This window comes from Ceratotherium simum, chromosome 28 (genome assembly GCF_057802395.1).
Source record: "Ceratotherium simum simum isolate JZ-2026a chromosome 28, ASM5780239v1, whole genome shotgun sequence".
Taxonomy (NCBI): Eukaryota; Metazoa; Chordata; class Mammalia; order Perissodactyla; family Rhinocerotidae; genus Ceratotherium; species Ceratotherium simum.
In genome coordinates, this window is record NC_141927.1 from 40935777 (window position 1) to 40959018 (window position 23242).

The window sequence follows — 23242 nt, forward strand, 5'->3', positions numbered from 1 at the left end:
TGCCATTTGTTCCAGTGTGTGAATGTGTATGTGTGTGTGTGTGTGTGTGTGTGTGTGTAAAAGAGAGACGAGTAGGAGGGGTGGGATTGCATTTTTTTCCTCTTCGCAGCCAGTGACGTGAGCCGTGCCTGGAACAATCAGACTCGCTGTGAACAGGGTAGTTGAAGATGCTGGGGGAGGCTGCCTGGTGTTTCTTAAGCTAATGCGGATCAGGCACTCCAAGCTGCTCAGGCACAACCCACAGAGTTCCTCCAGCATTCGAGTCTTGCAGCAGTTGGAAAGTGCCTTTTTATTTCTGCAAACCTCTTCTCCAGTCAACCTTCAAAATGATTGGCGTGAACAGTGTTCAGAGTACCGGCAAGGTGCGGGTGAGGACCTCAGGTTCCGTGAAATACTCCCGGGAGGATTCTATCCGGCGGCAGTCCCACCGGTCAAAGTCGATGAAAATTTCCAACTCCTCCGAGTTTTCTGCTAAGGAGACCAAGGTAAAGAAATACCCTATTACCACATTGACAGTCATATGTTAGGTTAACACAATTTGATACAGTCTCTGGCAGCATCTGATGTGCAATGACAGACTGAGAAATGAGAAAGTGAGGTGTATAAAATGGCTCTAAGATAATCAGGTGAGGTCAGGTGAAGGGATGGTATCTGAACTCCAGACACACAGATGGCTATGGCGTGGGTCAGTTTTGTAAAGAGCCAGTTTGTGGAAGAGGAGGGTGAAGCAGTGCTCAAAATGAGATGATTGTGGGAAAGTGCTGGTTGGCAAATTGATCTCGTTTTCAGTCTCGGAAAGGTTGCCTTGACAAATGATTTGTCAGTGCAGTGTATTTTTAGAACATCAGGAATACAGAGACTGTGTATGATTTTATCGTTCAGTTAATTTCTCTTGCCCTCCCTCCCCTGCTCTCCCCCCAATATGTGGAGCTGATGGACAGTAGTGACCTGGTCCTATAATACTACGTGCGTGTCTTGTTCAGAGTCATTAGCCTCAGGTGTATATAATTGGGAAGAATTTCTTCTTTCATGTTCCTCACATGTGTGCTGATGCTGTACTGCCATTAACCACTTGTCTTTTTGTGACTGTCTGTGGGATAATATAGTCTCTGTTTGTATGAAATGTGAGGAGAGAGATTAAGTCGTGAAATGGGCATTTACTACATGCAACATATTCTTGAGATGCTTCCCACCACCATCTGTGTGAGCAGGGTACTCAGAAACACTCCCACTCCACAGGTTTAAAAATGGAATAATAGAATCATAGGATCACAGAACTCTAGGGCTGGAGATGTAGATGATTATGATGGAGATTCAGAGGTTTGATAATGTGTAGAAGAAGCTTCAGGAGTTGGTTCTCATTGTCATTTCAGTCTTCTCAAGGGTTGTGTATCCAGACCTGCTGAGAGTGACATTAGGCTTTCACCCTCCGAGTCCCTTTCTATGACATTTACGTTATTGAAAGACTTTGGTAATAACAAGTTCTCCTCAAAATATGGCAGGGGTAGCAGGAAGGGGGCAAAATACCTTAGTGTGACTTTAAGAAACATGTTGGCTTCCTATCCACCCCCTTAGATTATGACACAGTGGGATTTAACCCCATCAATCATTAGCAAATTTTCTAGCTAGAATGTCTTCAGATGTAGCTCTGTCCTCCACAGTATTTTTTAAAAAGCTGTAGCTTTAGGGAGAAACATGTGTCTTCACAGTCCTATTAATGTGACCTGCATGGGGATGTATTGGTTTCTGCTGAAACTGTTCTGAGAGCCCATGTGGTGTGATGACTGCTGTCTCCTGCTGAGACAGACCTGGATGGCTTATTACATTGTTAAATAACTCAATGTATGTAGGCATGTATGTGATTCTCAACGTGGCTCTAAAATTGGCTTTTATTAAGAACGCTAAGAAGCATCTTCAGATTTTGTTTTAATGTGGATTATACCCACAGTATGCAGTCAAAGCCATAAAGGAAATTAACAGGTGATCATCAACTACTACCAATCTCAATGATAATTTCAATGATAATTTAAGCATTGTAATAATAGTCTATTCACCCAGAGTTGTGGTTGTCTACTGTAATGTTGGAATCTAGCATAGATGCCAAAGGAAAAGACTCTCTGCTATCTTCTCTGTTGCACAGCACAGGCTCTCTTATTTAATACACATCTATGCAAGAGAAAGGCAAGCATTTTTTTTGAAACATTGCAAGGAGTGAACAGTATAAAAGACCCCTGGTAGAATTGTAATCAGTAGGCCATCAATGGTACTTTGGAGGTTGTAGTCAGTTTTTTTTTTAATTATTTTTTTGGGGGCATATGTGGTCTCTAAGTTCTGGAGTGTGTAGTCAAGAATGTATCCAGGGCCGGCCCCGTGGCTTTGCGGTTAAGTGCGGGCGCTCTGCTACTGGCAGCCCGGGTTCGGATCCCGGGCGCGCACCGACGCACCGCTTCCCCGGCCATGCCCAGGCCGTGTCCCACATACAGCAACTAGAAGGATGTGCAACTATGACATACAGCTATCTGCTGGGGCTTTGGGGAAGAAAAGGGAGGAGGATTGGCAATAGATGTTAGCTCAGAGCTGGTCTTCCTCAGCAAAAAGAAGAGGATTAGCATGGATGTTAGCTCAGGGCTGATCTACCTCACACACACAAAAAAAAGAATGTATCCAAGTTCCCAGTATCTCACAGGAGATATATTTATAGGATTATGTAGTCTTTTAAAATTGAATACCAGAAGTGGCTGATAGAAAATCATGAGAATAGGAAATTAGATAGATTGGACTTAATCTTTCACTAACTATTTTTGAATGAAGTAAATTGAATAATACTGTAGGCTTGTACCCTAAATATAGTGAATTGAATTATATTATAATTCAGACATGTATAAATATATATCAACACATATACCTGTCCACAGTGTACACATTTTACTCCAGGGGTTAATAATGGGAATTCTCATTCAGCATTCTTATATCTACTGGTACTTTTTTAGCACTTAAAATCAAATCAGTGTTTCTTCCTGCTAATCATGTAAATAACACTTTTTGATTATCTAACTCTTCATCCAAAATGCAAGATGTCTAATCTAATGATTAGAAGAAAGGATAAGGTACTGTTAACTTGTGATGTGCTCCCGGGATTTAATTTTTATCACTCTGGAACTCGGGCTCTTTCTGGAATAGATGTAATAATTGTTGCCTTTTCAGAGAGTTGTAAGCTGTTGTATTCCTTGGAAGCTTTCATTTTTTCGTTTTTCTAACTTCTGTTTGGTTGTCCATTAAACACATAATAGTTTATTTAAATATTGATCCATCCGTAGTCCTCACTTTTTATCTGGTTTATTCATTTTTGTTCTTCACTTGAAGCAGGTGTTAAAGGACTTCTGAAAGGATTTGATACTTTTGCCCTTGATTTTCACAAAATATCTTAAAAGCTTTCCTTGGCCTAATCATTTTAAATTAAAAAAATTGAATTTTCTAATATTTTGTGATTCATATTGACGGTCTAAAGAATATTATTTATACTACTGAAATACAATCTACATGTTATTTTCTTTAAAACTCAATTGTCTGTGTGGCCTTTTTTTTTCTTCAAGATATTTTAAATCTTATTCTTTAAACCTCTGGATAGAGTGTGGCTTTGAGCTTTTCTAGATAACCTTGTTTACATGAAATTCTGAAGCAGATAAGATGAGCAGGACACAAATGTCAATAGGTTTTAGAAGAATATTTATGCATTTTGTGGTGAACGCATTTATTCTTAAAATGTATGAATTAGGTCTGACTTGGATGTAAGCTATTTACGAGTTCAGGGGCTGATACTGAAAGAGTGACCGCTGAGACCCCTGGCCAGGAGGGGGCAGTGCAGACCTTCCTGCGGCAGGCCCAGCTGCTTGCTCTGCCTTGGACAGAAGGAACATTTTGGAATCAATTTCCTAAAGGGTGAATACTCCGGAATTTGGTGTGTGCAGTATAAAAAGATGTTGATTAAATCTCAGTTCTGCCAAACATTTTCACATTTCTCCTTTGGATCTAGTTATACCTCAAATATAAATTATTTTGGTATTGCTTAGTTTTTAACTTGAGTAAGTCAACTATAGGTTTAAAACATAAATCCGTAGAAGTTCATGTTGATAATGTAGGGGAGGAAGAAATTTTCCTCTACTCTTCTAGGTTCTGGCTGGTCTAAGAATTAAATTGACATGAAATAGAATAACAGGAGAAAGTCAAAGTTTAATAACATGTGCATGGGAGAAACCCAGGAAAACCGAATAACTCACCAAAATGGCCAAAGCCACCGTCCTAAATACCATCTTTAGTTAAAGACAGAAGAGGATGTTGGGGGTAGTGGTTTGGGACTTCAAAGGGGAGGAAGGCAATTCACGTGGAGATGGAAAAGCAAATGTTTGGTAAACGAAAGTTTACCCTGCCTTGCAGAGACAGTGGGACATGGAGAGGACTTTGATCAAAGGGGACTTGCTAGGTTCCTCCCTGTCTAGAACACCTAGTTCATATTATACTATAGTTATCTGTGGTGAGAGCTCTTTCCTGGAACAGGCCTTCTATCTTAAATTCTTTTAGGGAGTTAGGGGGCACGTCAAAGTTTCTTCCCGAGTCTTTTGTTCTTAAAAATAATCAGCCCAGGGCCAGCCCCGTGGCTTGGCAGTTAAGTGCGAGCCCTCCGGGGCTGGCGGCCTGGGTTCGGGGCCCGGGTTCGGATCCCAGGCACACACGGACGCACCGCTTCTCCGGCCATGCTGGGGCCGCGTCCCACATACAGCAACTAGAAGGATGTGCAGCTATGACATACAACTATCTACTGGGGCTTTGGGGGGAAAATAAATAAATAAATAAAAATTATTAAAAAAAAAAAAAATCAGCCCAAAATAATCCTCAAGTTAAAGAGACACATTTTAGGGTGGCAGATTCTGCTCCCCTACAATAATATAACTTTTTCCTTCCCTGTCTCTTGCCAAACTACATTATACATTATAGATGGGAGAAATCTTAACCCACTACTTTTGTTTCCTTATGTTGTTGTGGATGAATATAACATGCATGGTTGACTCTTTGAGGCATTTTTTGAAGAATAGTATGAGGCTAGAGATTAAACCAAGAATTCTCCAGTTGGTTATCATTCGGATTTAAATGAACTGTTTAAAGCTATTATTTAGTAGTATGGCAAAGAAACCCATTTCTCCAACAGTGAAATATCAGAGTAAAACCCCTGGTACTTTGGGTGATGTGAAATGAAAGCATTGGCCGTGTGCTCTCTGTGCCAGGGTGCTGCATCCTGGGGCCTTGCCTGGGTTTTGCTCACTAATCAGCCATGTGTGCCTAGACAAGTCATTTTTCCTCCTGGAGACTCATCTGTAAAATGCAGGGGTTGATAAAATCATATCTTTGTTCTGAGCAATGTTAATTTTAGAACTCTTGCGGAGGTTGGTGGGGGTTATTTCCTCTGTAAAAGGAATCTAAAGACTGAGCTAGATTCAGGGAAGGTGAGTTTTATATATATTTTGAATAAAGCTCTTCCTGTGCTAGGAGATGTTAACCATAAACATGTTAAAGAAAAATGGGAGTGCCTAATTCATTGCTTTGTAAAACATGTTGCAGTAAGTGGTGAAAGGCTCCATCAACTTCATTCTCTCCATTTTACATAGACTTTGCTTGTTATTTCTTCAGCATTGTTAGATAAATGGTAATCATTTCTCCCTCTGTGAATCAAATCTATACACAAAGGAACCTTGAAGAAATCGTTACAATGCCCCTTTGCAACCTGAAGTTTTCCATGAGAGGTTTGCAGATTGTTGTCATTCTTTACTTGATGGCTTTTGTTCTTTAGACTCAGGCTAGAGCCTGGGAAGGAGATTCTGGTCAATGGGTCCTTTATGTCTGCCTATTCAAAAATGTGTATTTCATTTAATATGGGGGAAATGCTTAGTCATAATTTGAAGATTTTCCTGCAAATGTCTTTTTTATTCTTAAATTGAAGCAAAATATCTTTTAACCTCGTAAATTTATCCTTCAGCTGGATCCCTTCAGAAAGACAGTAGATTTAAATTATTGGAGTCAGAATATCAAGAACATCTCTCTGTACTAGTTATAACCCTGGCACATCAGAGTGTCAGGGAGGAGGTGTCTTGCACAAAGTGAGTCTGGTAGTGCAAAGATAAAAACAATCTTATCTCCAGAACTCCATTTTTATTTTATTCACTTGACTGTCTTCCCACTGCAGTCACTTCTTGTGTTCTAAGAAGTTGTGCTGTTTTCTCAGATATGATTCTGACAAACGAACACATTTTGATGTTATCTTTACGCAAGGGTCTTTTTACTTTTTATTTATTTATTTATTTTGTGAGGAAGATCAGCCCTGAGCTAACATCCATGCTAATCCTCCTTTTTGCTGAGGAAGACCAGCTCTGAGCTAACATCTATTCCCAATCCTCCATCCTTTTTTTCCCCCCCCAAAGCCCCAGTAGATAGTTGTCTGTCATAGTTGCACATCCTTCTAGTTGCTGTATGTGGGACGCGGCCTCAGCATGGCCGGAGAAGTGGTGCCTCGGTGCGCGCCCGGGATCCGAACCTGGGCCGCCAGTAGCGGAGCGCGCACACTTAACCGCTAAGCCATGGGGCCGGCCCTATGCAAAGGATCTTAAGAAGAGACCTGATCCCTTCTAGAAAGTAGTTCTGCAGACTACTACATCATTATCAACAGCTGTTTAACCCTTTTAAGACTTGAGTCAGCCTTGCTGCAAAATAAAAGCTTTCACTACCTTTGGTTTTATTTTTAAGTTATAAAGCGTACACAGTTATATTGGTTTTTGTTGTTGGGTTTGTTTTTTTTTTTTGGATTCTTCTCCAACCCCTAGCTTCTCCCCTCCACTCCATCTTGCTTCTGAATTTTTCAGATCCTGCCAGTACTTTCACATAAATTAATACCTTTTTTTTTCAGAATGTACAAATGATTATTTAGGATGTTGAGCAAACTGTGCTCCTCATGGGATGACACTTGTTGACCCTTGAATGTAATTAAAAGCAGATCTTCACTGTCACACTACCCATTTTCACTTGATTGAAGTGCTGGTGCTATTATGCTTGGTTTGAGCATCTCTGCAATAACTCCCAGTGTCTTACTGTGTGTGTTCTTGCTCTGCTATACCTATGCCTTTGTATCTGAGCACATTCTTCCAATGACAGTGTCCTAGAGCAGAGGTTCAGAGCTTCCATGCAGTATTGGAACATTGTAAAGAAAATGCTGGTCCACACCATCATTCCTGGCAAGCTAGTATAATATGCTTGTCAGAATCAAGGGAAGGGAAAAAGAAAAATCTATGAAATGTTGTTAAGATGAGAGTTAAGGGAGAAAGAAATACTTGCATTTTTAAGATAGTCTTTGTTGAAGATCCAGGGAGGTTAGTAGCGTCATGATAACCTGAAGTTAACCTTCAGGAGCTCTTGTGTGGGAATATGCATGGCAACCAGATGTGCTGTATTGTCCAGGATGATGCCTTTCCTTTACTGCAGCCTCTTGTTAGATCACGCCTGGTTGCCTGGTTTAGAATTCAGGGGTTGCATTCAGTTTAGGGTCTAATAGGAGAGTTTTGAAGAATGTTTTTTATTTACTTATCCATAAGTAAATGATGATGCAGAGACCATGAGTAGCTGGGCAAGGTAGCTCCTCCTCAGTAATTTATCATGGGAGTTGCTCTTCTATGTTTGATTTTAATTAAGATTTTTGAGCATTATCTTATCTTTCAAGCAGATCACTTTTCATTACTTTTTAAAAATCCGGTGTACCACGTTCTAATGGTACAACATTTAGTGTACTGTTTGTGCACACAGGTCATCTGATTTCAGTGGAATTTGGTTTTCTAAGTAGATTACTTAGAATGCTTCGTGTTGAAATTTTTAAGAAAGTGCTGGCTGAGGCCCTCTCTTCATAGCCTGACTCATCTCATGACATGACACTGGTTGTAGCCTGCAGTTAAATGTTAGAATGTGAGACCGTACCCAAGGCAGCTGGAGATATCGGTATACTTGTTATCACCATTTTCAAATCTGGCAAGCCAAGTTTTTATTTGATTCCAGTAAATCAAATAAGATTATATAGTTATCCCAGACATGATAATCTCCTTCTTGCACCTGAGTGCAATTTAGTGGGGTCAGCTTCAGCTCTACAACTGAGAACCCCACTGGGGCATGCCAAGGTGTTTACAGCAAGCAGCAGGGCCTTCTCTAGACCCTGGAGCCCAGCAGCTCATGACAACGGAATGAATTCCTATCGAGCTTCTTATTAGAGTTTTCTGCTAAGACTTCCCAGCATAAGTAAACCAGAAGGGTTGGGGTCTACCTAACTAGCTAGACCTAATAGGCGGACAGGTACAAGGAAGTGCTTTGAGAGAAGCAGCCCTTTCCTGTCACTTACAGGAACTGATAAAGTACTAGTAAATGCTGATTTATGACAGTTCTCTTCCTCAGAACACTTTTTTAAAAACAGGTAAAATAGAAAGGCTCTCCAGAATACTTTTATTATGATTGGACATTGTTTTGAGGGGATTTTTGTATGCCTCATCAACCCCCTGCTGTGATTTCTGAGGCCATGATTAAAGAGGTATTTATTTGCTGCAAAAGCATAACTCTTGGGGCCAGCCCCGTGGCTTAGTGGTTAAGTGCGCGCACTCTGCTACTGGCGGCCCGGGTTCGGATCCCGGGCGTGCACCGAGGCACCACTTCTCCGGCCACGCTGAGGCCACGTCCCACATACAGCAACTAGTAGGATGTGCAACTATGACATGCAACTATCTACTGGGGCTTTGGGGGGAAAAAAAAAGGAGGAGGATTGGCAATAGATGTTAGCTCAGAGCCGGTCTTCCTCAGCAAAAAGAGGAGGATTGGCATGGATGTTAGCTCAGGGCTGATAACTCCTCACAAAAAAAAAATAAAGCATAACTCTTAAAGTTTAAGATAACAACATGCTTTTATCTCTATGCCTTCGTAAACCCTCTGAAATGACAGTAGAACTCATAGATCTTCAAGGACACAGACAACGTGACAGGATGCCCTCAAGATGCCAACAAAACCTGCAAGATGAAAAGCATATAGACTTGTTAACTGTTTTAGCACCCCAGGGAAAGCTGGAACCCAAGTGCCTGCAGACCTGGAAGCCAAAGAGAGAGGGCGCTGATTTTCCCCACAAAACACAGGAAAGGCCTGGGAGTTGGAGGCACTGGCTACCTCTGAAAGCAGCGGGCCAAGCAGAAAGATCCCTTTAAAGCTTCTAAAATTAGTAACAGGAACCTCTAGGTGCCCTTCCCTACTTTGTATGGCCAAGGGACCTTGTTTCCCCATCTTCTGCAACTCCTCTCTGGGGAGATTAACCCAGAGCCTTTTGACTTAGGAAATCAGGCTCAGTTGAGGCCAGTAGTGAGATTCCCACATTGAAAATAGCGGGATTAAGTGAAAAGTACACACATTTCACAGTGGGCGGTTTCTTCCCTCTCTCCTCACCCATGTACCTTTTGTCAGTTACGTGAAGAAGAGAAGGCATGATGTCCAGTAAACAGGAAATCTACAGCAGAGAGGCAGAGGCCATCCGCAGGATTATGGTAAAGGGGAGCCCTAGGACAGCAGCTATGCAGGAGACAGAAAACAGCCAGTTTAGATTAGAGTGGGCGAACAGAGGATGCCAAGGATGCTCCCAACAGTGTCACTGAGAGAATGCGTGAAGCGTTGGGCCATATGGAGAGGGATTCTCATTTCTGTTGGAGAGTGTGGAGATGAATTAGAGATAGGCTCTTAGAAAACAAAGCAAACAACAATGAAATGAGGTTATGATTAACTCTAGGGAAAACAAAAAGTTCACAAAAAAGCAAATTTAGCATAGTGCACACACAGCTCAGGAATGAATTATAGCTACAGTCATAATACTATAGGCATTGAAAATTGATGTACCTCTAAATTGTGATTGTGATATAATTTTAGTGTAAGGACTGAGGGTGGGAGAGGGGAGAGAGCAAGAGCGAGCCGTGTGTGTGTGCGTGCGCGCGTGCGTGTGTGTGTGTGTGTGTGAGAGAGAAGAGAGCTAAGTGCTCTGCTCTTTTCCTAGAGTTCCATGGTTGAAAGTCAATAGTTTATATTGAAAATAGAAAAACCAAAAGGAAGTTGAAAGAGGTGACTTCTGGGCAGCAAGAATCAGAAGTAGATCAAGGGGTTGTTATATTCATTATATGCCTTTTAGTAATTTTTGATTATAAAAATGATATACATGTATTGCCTTGATAAAAGCAAGGAAAATAGAGAGCATATATCTGTAGGTACGTATGAGACTGGAATAATTTTCAGTGACTGCAATGGTTTATGTATCTTAATTAACTTTGTGTTTAGTAAACACCAAATAACAGAGACTTCTTTTTAAAAATTAGCCTTTTTCCGGGCACTGTATTCTAGCAGTTAAGACACCAAGAGCGTGTTCTGCTGCTGGTTGCTGTTCAAGTTTTCAGTCTATAGTGAAAATGTTAGTGAAAGACTGGTCTTTTCTTGGGAAACAGTCCTTTATTTTGAGATTGTCATTGTTACTTATTTTTATGGAATGATGGCAATAGTAGATAGTGTTTTGTTTATTTCCTCACTTGGCAAAATGAAAAACTGGCAATTCTATGTGGGTTCCCAAACCTCTTTTGAAAATTTTCCTGTTTATGAAATCCAAAAGCCTGGTAGCCACTGGATTAGATTATTTAATTTGGCTGTATTGACTGTTTTGAATAAAATCTATTTCCATTTGGTTTGTCTTCGTTGCTTTGTCTAATGCTTGGAAATGATGGAAAATAAATGGCATGCCTGGTGTTCTCTCTAAATGTCACAGTCCCCTAGGGATCATTTTTTACAAGCCATTTATAAAAAGATCTCGGCATGTTACCCAGCAAACAGTTTTTTAACTGTGTACATTAAATTTATCATCATGTCCATAATCATTAAATATAATTGATCATTTTTCTCTGGTAGTTAAAAAATACTGCACATAATTTACAAGGTCAGTTGGAATTTATGTTTTCCTTAAGTTCTAAAATTATGAAGCATCTTTTATTATGGTGTGTGCCTGCCACTTCAAAACAAGTAAGGCTTACCAACAAGAGGGTCTAACAGCAGATTATGGCAAGTACAATCCAAAATCCTCTTTGAAAATATTGGTTATTGTTGTATTTTTCAAAAGCATGGCTTAGCTGTCCAAATCCAGACAAGTTTTTGGTAAATAAATTACAGTGCCAGAGGATTAGGGTAGAGAATTAAAAGCAAAATCAGGAAATGACAATAAATGAACACAGTGAATTTGGAAATCATGGTGTTTTACACTGGTCAGAGAATAGTTTCATATGCTGGGGAATACTTTGAAACTTAATGTTAAGTCATATGGAAGAAGGCAGTGATTCACTAAGACCATAATTACACTAACTTTCCCCAAGCTCTCAGGCTTTAAGGATTGCGACATTAAATCAAATCTACATAATGTTTTTCGACACTAGTTTTTAAACTAGTGGTTTGAAGATGAGAGTCCTTTCAGAATACATGTTGCAATCTTCCCATCTATATACTTCAATGAGAATACCTCTTCTGCCTGGGATACACATCCTCTTCCTGGATGGTTTTGATGTAGTCATGGCAAGTCCATTTGGGGAAGGACAAAGAAGAAAGTGTAAAGTTGTGAATAAAAACATGGGCTCTGGAGTCAGATAATCCTGTGTCTGAGTTCCCACTTTGCCACTGACTAATAACTGTCACTCTAGGATAGAGTTTGCTAGATTTAGCACATAAAAATACAGAACACCCAGTTAAATTTGAATTTCAGATAAATAATGAATAAGGTTTAGTATAAATATGTCTCATGCAAAATTTGGGGGCATACTTATGCTAAAAAAAAAGTTATTCATTGTTTATCTAAAGTTCACATTTAACTGGGCATTCTGCATTTGATCTGGCAGCCTACAACCTGCAGCAAGTAGCAATCTGCCTAATCCCCAGCTTTGAGACCAGTGGAGTAAATCATGCTTACTTCATAGGTTGTAGAGGGTTAAATTAAATAATGCGAATAAGCGCTCAGCCCAGAGCCTGGCATGTAGTAGCACTCAAAAAATGTCAGCCGTGTGGAGGGTGTTCTTTCACTTGTCATACATCCGGCCTGGCATCTCCTAAAACAGACAGTGCTCCAGCTGTGAAATGGTGTGAGACAGCCAGGCTGCAGTTCTGTGCCAAATTCTAAGATCCTTGAGAGAATAGTACAGTAGTCTGAGTGGTCAGCGACTGTGTACTCTTGTCCTTCCAAATTTTGGAGGGAAAATTATATAGCGGGGGCTAGCTCGTGTACCAGGAAGAGGAGACAGAAAGTGAATTTTTTCCTTTTTTTAAGGAAAAAATTAAAAAAGGCTTTGGAATCAAACTGCCTATGATTCCTTTTTGAGATCTGGCACTTAATAATACTTTACTTAACCTATCTGCACCCCATTTCCTCATCTGTAAAATGGGAATAATGCCCATGGGTGGTGGTGAAGAGTAAATCAGGTAATACATGTGCAGCCTTAGGAACAGATCATGGCACTTGTTAACTGCTCAGTAAAAGTTAGTTGTTGGCATAATTTATCCATGATGCCAAACGGCCAGTTTGATTCAAAATAAGTGATTCTCCCCATGCCCAGCATATGACTGGCATGGCACATTGATTGGCTAAGGGGAATGGAATGGGTGGATTCTGGATGTTTACGTTCAAGTGTTCTGTAAATTCTGAGGCAGACAGGAGTAGACTGGCTGTAACAACAGTAGTACCTTTTATTTGTGTGTCATTTTACAGAGTACAAGTGTTTTCCTAGTGATGGTTTCATTTCATCTTCACGATTCTGTGAGGTAGGTGTTGTTAAACTGTCTTTACGATGACGTAATCAAAGATTAGTGTTAGTGACCTAAGGGCACACAGCTGATGGAAGAGGCAGGTTTGATGCAAGTCTACTGATTTCTAGTCCATTGTTCTTTTTTCTATGTTTGGTACCTCCCATCATAATTGTAGTATTAGAGTCGTTATCACTGAGGTCCTTCCTTGTCTTCTCAACAATGTTTTTTGAAAACACGTGCTATGGTCAAGACAATTTATGAGGCATTGTGAGTACTAAAGAAAGGCAGGAGATGTGATCACATGTAAGGAGTTTAAAATCTACCATCTAGATTCTTAGTTGGAGAAGTAATGCATGCATGGTGTGGTAAACCTTTAAATAATATAGACGATTATACATTGAAAATTCTCTCTCCCACCCATTCCCCCAGTTGCCCTCTCCAAAGGCAGTCACTGTCAATGGTTTCTTCTGTATCCTTTCAGAAACATTCTTTCTATGTGTGCAAATATACATAGTCATGCATTGCTTAACTATAGGGATGTGTTCTGAGAAATGCATTGTTAGGCAATTTTGTCGTCGTGCGAACATCATCGAGTGTACTTACACAAACTTAGATGCTATAGCCTACTACACAGCTAGAGTATATGGTACTAATCTTATGGTGGTCCATCGTTGACCGAAACGTCATTATACGCCACATGGCTGTATACACACACACACACATTTTTTTCACAAGATGGAAACATATCAAACATTATTTTGTACCTTACCTTTTTTCCTTTCACAATATATTCTAATATAGCTACCTCATTTTTCGGATAAATGACTTTAAATACTAATGGATAGCAATATATCTCTTTTGCTGCTGTTGAAACTCTCACCCAAGTTTTTATTTGTTTGAGATGTGTGAAAATGGGTCACTCTTCTCCCATAGTTTAGGAACATAGTCGGACACCTTCCAAATCTGCCACTGCCATTGCCCCTGTCCTAGTCACTTCATGTTTCACCCATATACCACCAGTCTTGCTGCCACTTTCCTTGCTCTCTTCTAATCCTTTCTCCACACAGCAGCCAGGACGACCTTTAAGAACATGAATTACACTAGGTCACTTTCCTGCTTAAAATCCTCCAGTCGTTGCCCGACACACGCAGAATAAACCCTTGTTTTCTAGTCAAAAAGCCCTACGTGACATGTCTACCTATTGCCTTTATCACACACAACACTCAAGGCCCACCATGCTCTAGCTACACTGGCCTTGTTTCTGTTTCTCAGACCCACCAAGCTCTGTTATGCCAAGGAGCTGCTCAATGCTCTTTCCCTTCACCTTTGCGTGGCTGCTCCTGGACTCTCATACCTTCAATTTCCTTGTAGAGAGGCTCTTTTGACCATCCAGTCTAAAGCTACTCTTTTGAGTTACCTTATCTTAATTACCTTTTAATAATTATCTGGTAGCCTACCAGAAGTGATGGAATCATCTTTTATCTCTTTGTTTTCTTATTCCTTTATTGTCTGTTTCCACCCCCACTAAATCTAAGTTCTATGTTTACATTGTTCACCACTGGACTTTCAGTGCCCATATTAATATTTGACCACCTGACAGGTAATAGAGACTAAGGACACATTTGCTGACTGAATCATATGAATGAAGGAGTGAATAGTTTTGAGAGATTTATTTATACTATAGTGTTACAAGTGTTACAATTGTTATACTATACTATTCGTGTTACAAACATAAATTATAGTCTTCTAGTAGTTATAAAATATACTATTCTAGTATAAGTACTTTTAGTATACTATGCTATTATAGAAAAAAATGCATTCTTATCTTTGTCTAGTAGTAATAAAAAATACTTTACCCTGACATATCAGCGTATGTTATGATAAAATATTTCTTATGTTTATTGTACAATAGAGTAATACAATAAATATGAATTGAGCAAGGTATACCATGTAGGCAGTTGGAGTGGACAGATTATGAAGATTCAATTACGTGTTAAAGGAGAATTTGAGCTACTGATCATCAGTTCGCAGAGGAAAGAATGTGGATATCATTGTTTTTTAACTTCGTAAACTCTGATTTCTAGTAAGTTTTTTTAACAACAAAGCATTTATCAAAGTTGCAAAATTTATCACTCAGTCTATTTATATTAGTTTAAAACATGTGTGTGTGTTTGTGTATTGTGTCATGATTAGGGCAGTTAAAAGCGCTGGCTTTGGCTTCGGATAGACCTGTCTTCAGATCCCTGGATCTGCTCTATGACCTTTGGCAGGTTACTCAACGTTTATAAGCATTAGATATATCATTTCTGAAGTGGAGATAATAATACCTCTCTCATATACTTGCTGTGAAGATCCAATGAGATTAAGTGAAAATAAATCTCTTGGCACAGTGCCTCACATAGTGTGGCCTCGTAGAAGCTATCCTCTTATCATTGGTGAAGTAGCAGCTATTGAGACATGGCTAGAACATCATTATAAAGTTATAGAAATCTCACCAAGTGAAACTTTATTCAGATATTCAGAAGTTTAATACTCAGAAGTTTAAATCGCTAGATCTTAAACCAGGAAGTTTTGCTGTATCTATTCAGCGATTCTCATTGTTTCTTCTCTACAGTTTTCTAATCACATCATTCTATTCAGAGTTTCAAAACCTGTGTCCTATTGGACAACAGATGTGTTTTGTCTGGCCAGCAGTGGTTTTTGTTGCCACACTTGAAAATTTGTGAGCCTTGAATAATTTGTACTTCTGGCTGCTTCTGAAAAATAATAAGAGCTAGCAGTAGTGACTTTGCATTCTCTCCTGGTTGAAATCAGGCTGCAGCTGAGTATTAGCTGCCCCTCCAGATTGAGCTTCCCTAACCCCTGGAGTCTTTCTTGGTTGTCTTGACTCTTATGTTTCCTGTCTGCTTCTCTAGATATTTGAGTCTCAATTTGTTTTTTGATATTGGACCAGCATTTGGACTTGATATTCAACCAATTCATTAGAATATGTTTACATTTTTTATTGAGGTGTAATTGACATATAACATTATATGAGTTTCAGATGTACAACATAGTGATTCAGTATTTGTATACATTGTGAAATGATCACCACGATAAGTCTAGTTAACACTCATCAGCTAAAATAGTTTAAAAAAATTTTTTTCTTGTGATGAGGACTTTTAAGATCTACTCTCTTAGCAATGTTCAAATATGCAATACAGTATTATTTGCTGTAGTTACTATGCTGTATGTTACATTCCCATGGCTTATTTATTTATAACTGAAAGTTTGTACCTTTTGACCTCTTTCACCTATTTCTCCCACTCCCACCCCTGCCCTTCTGGCAACCTCCAATCTGTTCTCTGTGAGCTGATTTTTCTCTGCCTTTTTGGTTTTTGTTTCTGTTTTAGATTCCACGTGTTAGTGAGATTATACGGTATTTGTCTTTCTCTGTCTGACTTATTTCACTTAGCATAATATCTGCTAGGTCCATCTGTGTTGTCGCATATGGCAAGATTTCATTCTTTTTTTATGGCTGATTAATATTCCATTGTATATATACACCACTCTTTTTTAACCATTCATCCATTGATAGACACTTAGGTTATTTCCATATCTTGGCTGTTGTAAATAATTCTGCAGTGAACATGGGGGTGTATATATATTTTCGAGTTAGTGTGTTTGTTTTCTTCAGGTAAATACCCAGAAGTGAAATAGCTGGATCATGTGGTAGTTCTAGTTTTAATTTTTTGAGGCTTCTTCATACTGTTTTCCATGGTGGCTGCAACAATTTACACTCTCACCAGCAGTGCACAAGGGTTGCCTTTTCTGCAAATCTTTGCCAGCATTTGTTATCTCTTGTCTTTGTTATAATAGCCATTCTAGCAAATGCGAGGTGATATCTCATTGTGGTTTTGATTTGCATTTCCCTGATGATTAGTGAAGTTGAGCATCTTTTCAGGTACCTGTTGACCATCTGTATGTCTTCTTTGGAAAAATATCTATTGTCTGCCTATTTTTTATGTAATGTTTTTTTACTGTTGACTTGTATGAGTTCTTTATATATTTTGGATATTAACCCCTTATCACATATATGATTTACAAATATTTTCTCCCGTTCTGTAGGTTGCCTTTTCATTCTGTTGATGGTTTCCCTTGCTGTGCAGAAGCTTTTTATTTTGATGTAGTCCCACTTGTTTATTTCACTTTGTTGCCTTTGCTTTTGGTGTCAAATCCAAAAAATTATCACCAAGACTGATGTCAAGGAGCCTACCATCTGTTTTTTCCTAGGAGTTTTAAGGTTTCAGGTCTTATATTCAAATCTTTAATCCATTTTGAGTTAATTTTTTGTGTGTAGTTTAAGATAGGGGTCCATTTTTATTATTTTGCATGTGGCTGTCCGGTTTTCCCAACACCATTTATTGAAGAGACTGTCCTTTCCTCAATGTGTGTTCTTGCTTCCTTTGTTGTAAGTTAATTGACCATATATGTGTGGGTTTATTTCTAGCCTCTCTGTTCTGTTCCATTAATCTATGTGTCTTTTTTTATACCAATACCATACTGTTTTGATTACATAGCTTTGTAGTATAGTTTGAAATCAGGAAGTGTGATGCCTCCAGCTTTGTTCTTCTTTCTCAAGATTGATTTGGCTATTCGGGGTCTTTTGTGGTTCCATACAAATTTTAGGATTGTTTGTTCTGTTTCTGTGAAAAATGCCATTAGAATTTTGATAGGAATTGCATTGACTTTGTAGATTGCTTTGGGTACTATGGACATTTTAACAATATTAATTCTTCCAGTCAATGAGCACAGAATATCTTTCCATTTATTTGTGTCTTCCTCAATTTCTTTCAACATCTTGTAGTTTTCAGTGTACAGATATTTTACCTCCTTGATTAAATTTATTCCTAGGTGTTTTATTCTTTTTGCTTATTTGTAAATGGGTTTGTTTTCTTAATTTCTCTTTCTGATAGTTCATTATTAATGTACAGAAATGCAACAGATTTTGTATATTGACTGTGTCTCCTGCAACTTTACTGAATTCTTTTATTAGTTCTAACAGTTTTTTGGTGGAATCTTTAGAGTTTTCTGTATATAATATCATGTCATCTGCAAATAGTTTTACTTCTTTTCCAATTTGGATGCCTTTTATTTCTTTTTCTTGCCTAATTGCTCTGGCGTGGACTTCCAGTACTGTGTTGAATAAGCGTGGTGAGAGTGGGCACCCTTGTCTTGTTCCTGACCTTAGAGGACAAGCTTTCAGCTTTTCACCATTGCGTATGATTTTAGCTTGTGGGCTTGTCATATATGACTTTATTATGTTGATGGATGTATTGACAGTTTTAACAAGGGGAAAAATTCTTTCTACTTAAAATTTTTGCTCAACAAGGAACTTACTACAAATATTGAATCATTATGTTGCATACCTGAAACTAATATAAAGTTATATGTCAATTATACCTCAATTAAAAAAAATAACTTAGTGGTTATTTAGTTTTTAAAGTTTGCTTACATTTGGAATAGTGTTATTTGTACTAGCATATTTAAGAAAGTTTCCCTAAGACACAGCGGCCACTCAGATGGAAGGCAATTGTAAGGTGTAGAAAAGGCACTTTAGGAGGAGTGTGTTCTGTATAAATACTTATGACACCTTATTGACCAAGCTTACCCTCAAAATGAATGAGTGAATGAATGAATATATACTTACATTAGTAAAAGTTTAGAGTATTGCATTAGTGTGAGTGATAATCAGCAGTTAAAATTTTTGTTCACTTTCAAGTTTGGTTTAGTGCCCCTCCAGAGCTGCTCACCAAATCTTTTGGGAGGTGTGTCTCTTTAGTATGATCTTTGGCTGCATTTTTCCCTCTTTGGTAATAATGAAGGAATGCTGGTTCCTATTTTAGCTCATGAAGATACATTTGACAACAGGCAATCAGGCAAGCCTCTTGTGCCCCTCCTCCCCCTTAGAGAATCAAATCAATGTCTCTCTGTCTCTCCCTTTTTCATTCTCGTTCATATGCAATTTAAAAATGTCCATTTATTAATACAAGAGTCATGCCTGGGATTTGGGAGCAGGTATTGATGCCAAATGTCAATAATCATGACAAAAAAATTAGTGGGGGACACAGGAAAGGGGAGCAGGGACTAGGAAAGAACTAATTTGAGAGTTTGACCAGGTGATTTCTGAGATCTTTTCAAGTAGAAACATAGAATGGTAGATCTGGAATGGGACCAAAAAAAGATAACTTTATGCAGCCCTCTTGTATTGCACATTTAGAAAATGAAGGCCAGGTAAATGCAATGATTTATCTTCAAAGGGCAAGTTAGTGACAGTTAGATGCCCCCGCCCTCCTCAAATTCTTAGATCCTAAGATCGTCTCTAAAGAGAATACTTGTAATATAATGTCACATATTAGATACTGTGTGTGAAAGTACCTTACACGTTGTAAGTAGGAAAAAGTGAGTTGATTCCATTAGCTGACTAATTCTCTGTTAGGTAAAGTAGAGTCAAGGTTAGCAGCACATTTTGTTGTCTTTACATAAGAGGGCCGAAGGCAGAGTGGAGTCACCTGCACCTGACGAAATGCTTCTCCAGCCCATAGAGTGCAGTAAAAAACGTTTGTGACGTGATGAATTATGCATACTAATTATACTTCAGATTCCCTTTCAATAAGGTAAGGGCATTTAAATTAATTTTGTGGTGTCTATTATAGATTTGCTGGCACATCTACTCAATGGACTCAGACACTTAATGGTTAGATGTTTCTGCCACTGCTGCCTGGGTTTGCAAGGACACCACAACGCAAGGTTAAGTTAATTGTCCAGAACATAGGTTTTGGCTTTGTTTACATGGTGGCTGGATCCAAAAAATAGATCTGACTATAAATGTGGAAAAAAACAAAACTCAAAATAAATTACTTTGTATTGAACATGGTTCTGTTACCCTGAATGAGAGCTAAAGAGATGAATGTTTATGAGGTTGCTTGTGAATATATGTTCTTTAATGTCGTGCTCTTTAAACTTGGGTACATGAAAACTGTCCGGTGGATATGGGAACAAAGGTAGTTTAAAGGGAATCAGTTTTCCAGAAACTCTTCTGTAGTATGTACTTCTCCCTAAAATGGATCTAGCTATGAATACTCTTGTGGTCAAAGCTTCAGGCTGTTTATCCTTTTTCACCTCTGCTTGACAGTTGCCTTCTGCCACTTAAAAAAGAAAAAAAAAAAAAAAAAAAGGCACAGCTCTCCCCTGTAACCTTATTTGGTACATTGCACAGGCGTAAAAGCCTCCAGGGGTAGAGGGGGCAAACGAAGAGTCAATTCTAAACACTGGTTTTAGGGAAGCCTCCTTTAATGAGGGGGTAATGCAGTTTTTCAATGTTATTTTAAGGTATAGAGAAGAAAATAAAAGTTGAGGGCCGTTGCTTTTACATATTTTGAGTTTTTCTAACCAATTTGAAATTCATTTGGTAACTAGTTTTATCATTAATTTTTAACTGATGTCTTTTTCAAACACGGTTTTTCTCTGATAATATTTCCAGAGTCGTGCATATTTAATATTCCGTACTTAAAAGTCTGTTTCGTCAGAATATCTGCATGAAGCAGCATTGCACTTGAAAAAGGTAGCCATGGTGTTGATGGTGTCATAATTCTTCCCGTGTACAAGTTTCATTGTGGTCACTGTCAGTTTCACTAAGGGAAATTGGAAGCTGTGTTATCCTTCATACTTTTCATAGTAATTCAAGGAGCACAGAAAATAAATCATTGGAGTTTAGAGGTGATTGAACTAAAATACATGAATTTCAGAGACTGCAAAATGTGTTTCTGGAGAGAGAAAGACTCATGGTTACACAATGCATGGTACTGGAGAAAACTTCAGAGAACCATGCGTGGGCTGTCAGTGATCATGCTAAGCCTTGAATAAAATTGCATTTTATATCTCGATGAGAAGCAATCAAAAGTGAAGAACAAAGACTTAAAGGTTTAAAGTTTAGACCAAGATACCGTGATCTCTATAATTTAAGCAATTTACTTTGCTTTCTCATTCTTAAAAATGATAAACCTTCAATTTGAAGAATCATTCTGTCCTGTTTAGTCTCAGTGGAGGTATTTGATTGTTGTCTAGCTCCTGGGTTAAGTTCCAGGAATTTCAAGTAGGGAAAAGATGGGTAAACTTGCAAAGCAGTGATGTTTAACCAAGGGTTTGTATCAGAGTCACATATGGAGCATTTGGAAATATTCACATACAGTCATGCACTGTATAGTGAATGACATTTCGGTCAATGACGGACCACGTATATAATAGTGGTCCCCTAAGATTATAATGGAGCTGAAAATTTTCTGTTGCCTAGTTAACATCATAGCCATCATAAGGTCATAGCACAACGCATTACTGACGTGTTGTGGTGATGCTGGTGTAGACAAACCTACTGCACTGCCAGTTGTATAAGAGTATAGCACATACAATAATGTACAGTACATAATACTTGATAATGATAACAAATGACTGTTACTGATTTATGTATTTACTATACTATACTTTTTATCATTACTTTAGGGTGTTCTCTTTCTGCTTACGAAAAAATAAAGTTTACTGTGGAACAGTGTGCTGTGTTAGGCAGGCAGCAGCCTCATACATCTCATGTTTACCACGTCTTGATTGCATCATTTTCTCTTGTGCTTGATTTAATCTTGTGTTGTTTTGTTCATCATGGCCCCTAAGGATACAAAATCCACTGCTAATTTTGCCAGTAAGAGGCCACATCTAGTGATTGACCTGGAAATGAAATTTAAAGTGATTAAAGACTATGAAGGTGGAAAATCAGTGATGGTTATTGCTCACCAATCAGGCATGTCCCATTCCACCATAGCTACAATCTTGAAGAAGAAGAACAAAGTGATGGAAGCTGTTAAAGGATCTGCTTCATTGAAGGCAAGTAGACTAAGAAAAATTTGAGAAGGGCCTATATCAAACATGGAGAAACTTCTGATGACCTGGATTGAAGACCAGACACAGAAGCGTATCCCTCTCAGTGCCGTGATGGTCACAGCCAAAGAAAATTTGTTTGAGATGTTGAAAGAAAAGGTTGGACCCGACTACAGTGTTGAATTTACTGCTGGCTCTGGGTGGTTTAGACAATTCAAGAATCGTTATTCATTACATAATGTGAAAATGAGTGATGAGTCTGTGAGTGCTAATCTGAAGGCGGCTAAAGAATTTTTGGAAACTCTAGATGAGCTGATTGTGAAAGAAAATTACGTGCCAGAGCAAATATTCAGTATGGATGAAACTTCCCTATTCTGGAAGCGGATGCCTAAAAGGACTTGCATCCATAAGGAGGCCACATCAATGCCAGGTTTCAAGGCTTTTAAGCACAGGGTAACAGTCCTGCTTGGGGGCAATGTTGCAGGCTGTGAATTGAAACCCTTTGTGATCTGGCACAGTGAGACCCCAGGGCCTTCAAGCATATCAGTAAGCACACACTGCCAGTGTACTACAGGAGCAATAAGAAGTCATGGATGACCCAGCTCCTCTTCCAAGACGCCCTCCTGAATTGCTCTGCCAGCAAACTGGAGAAGTACTCTTTGGAGAATAACATACCTTTCAAGATTTTGCTTATTGTTGATAATGCTCCTGGACATCCTTCTTTTATTGGTGATCTTCATCCCAATATCAAAGTGGTGTTTCTCCCTTCAAACACCACTTCTTTGATCCAACCAATGGATCAAAGAGTTATGGCTGCTTTTAAGGCCTACTACCTGAGGAGGACCTTTGCCCAGGCTATTGCTACAACTGAGGAAGACACTGAAGCAATTCTGGAAGGATTACAACATCTATGACTGCATTAAGAACTTTGCTTGGGCTTGGGGTGATGTCACCAAGGAGTGTATGAATGGCATCTGGAAGAAGACACTCAAGAAGTTCACCTATGACTTCAAAGGATTTGCCAAGGATGAGGAGGTGGCAAAAATCAACAAGGCTGTGGTTGAGGTGGTAAACAACTTTACCTGGGGGTAGATGAGGATGACGTTGAGGAGCTCCTAGAGGTGCTTCCTGAGGAATTGACTTACGAGGAGCTGTTGGAACTGGAGCAGGAATGCACAGCTGAAGAAGAGGCAAGAGAGAAGGAAACTGTAGGAGAAGGAAAAGAAGAACCCCCAAGAAAATTCACAGTGAAGGGTTTAGCAGAAGCTTTTGCAGACCTCAACAAGCTCCTTAAAAAGTTTTGAAAACATGGACCCCAACACCAAAAGGTTTTCATTAATAGAGAGGAAGGTTCACGGTACATTATCTGCTTACAAGCAAATCTGTGATGACAAAAGAAACAGACCAAACAAACTACCGTGGACATATTTCTGAAAAGAGTGACACCTCGTCAAGGAGA

General features: G+C 39.0%; 1 protein-coding gene across 7 annotated transcripts in view; it reads left to right on the forward strand.

Annotated features, from left to right (window-relative positions):
• The window catches only part of PSD3 (pleckstrin and Sec7 domain containing 3), a 453546-nt gene that overhangs the window by 303486 nt on the left and 126818 nt on the right, over positions 1 to 23242 (forward strand). For 5 of the 7 annotated variants that reach the window (XM_087418635.1, XM_087418634.1, XM_087418638.1 and 2 more), the window contains one exon: positions 315 to 485. The exons of the other annotated variants lie outside the window; for them this stretch is intronic. In XM_087418635.1, coding sequence (XP_087274761.1) covers positions 315 to 485 — 171 coding nt within the window. The remainder of the gene's footprint in view (positions 1 to 314; positions 486 to 23242) is intronic. 7 annotated transcript variants of the gene reach the window in all.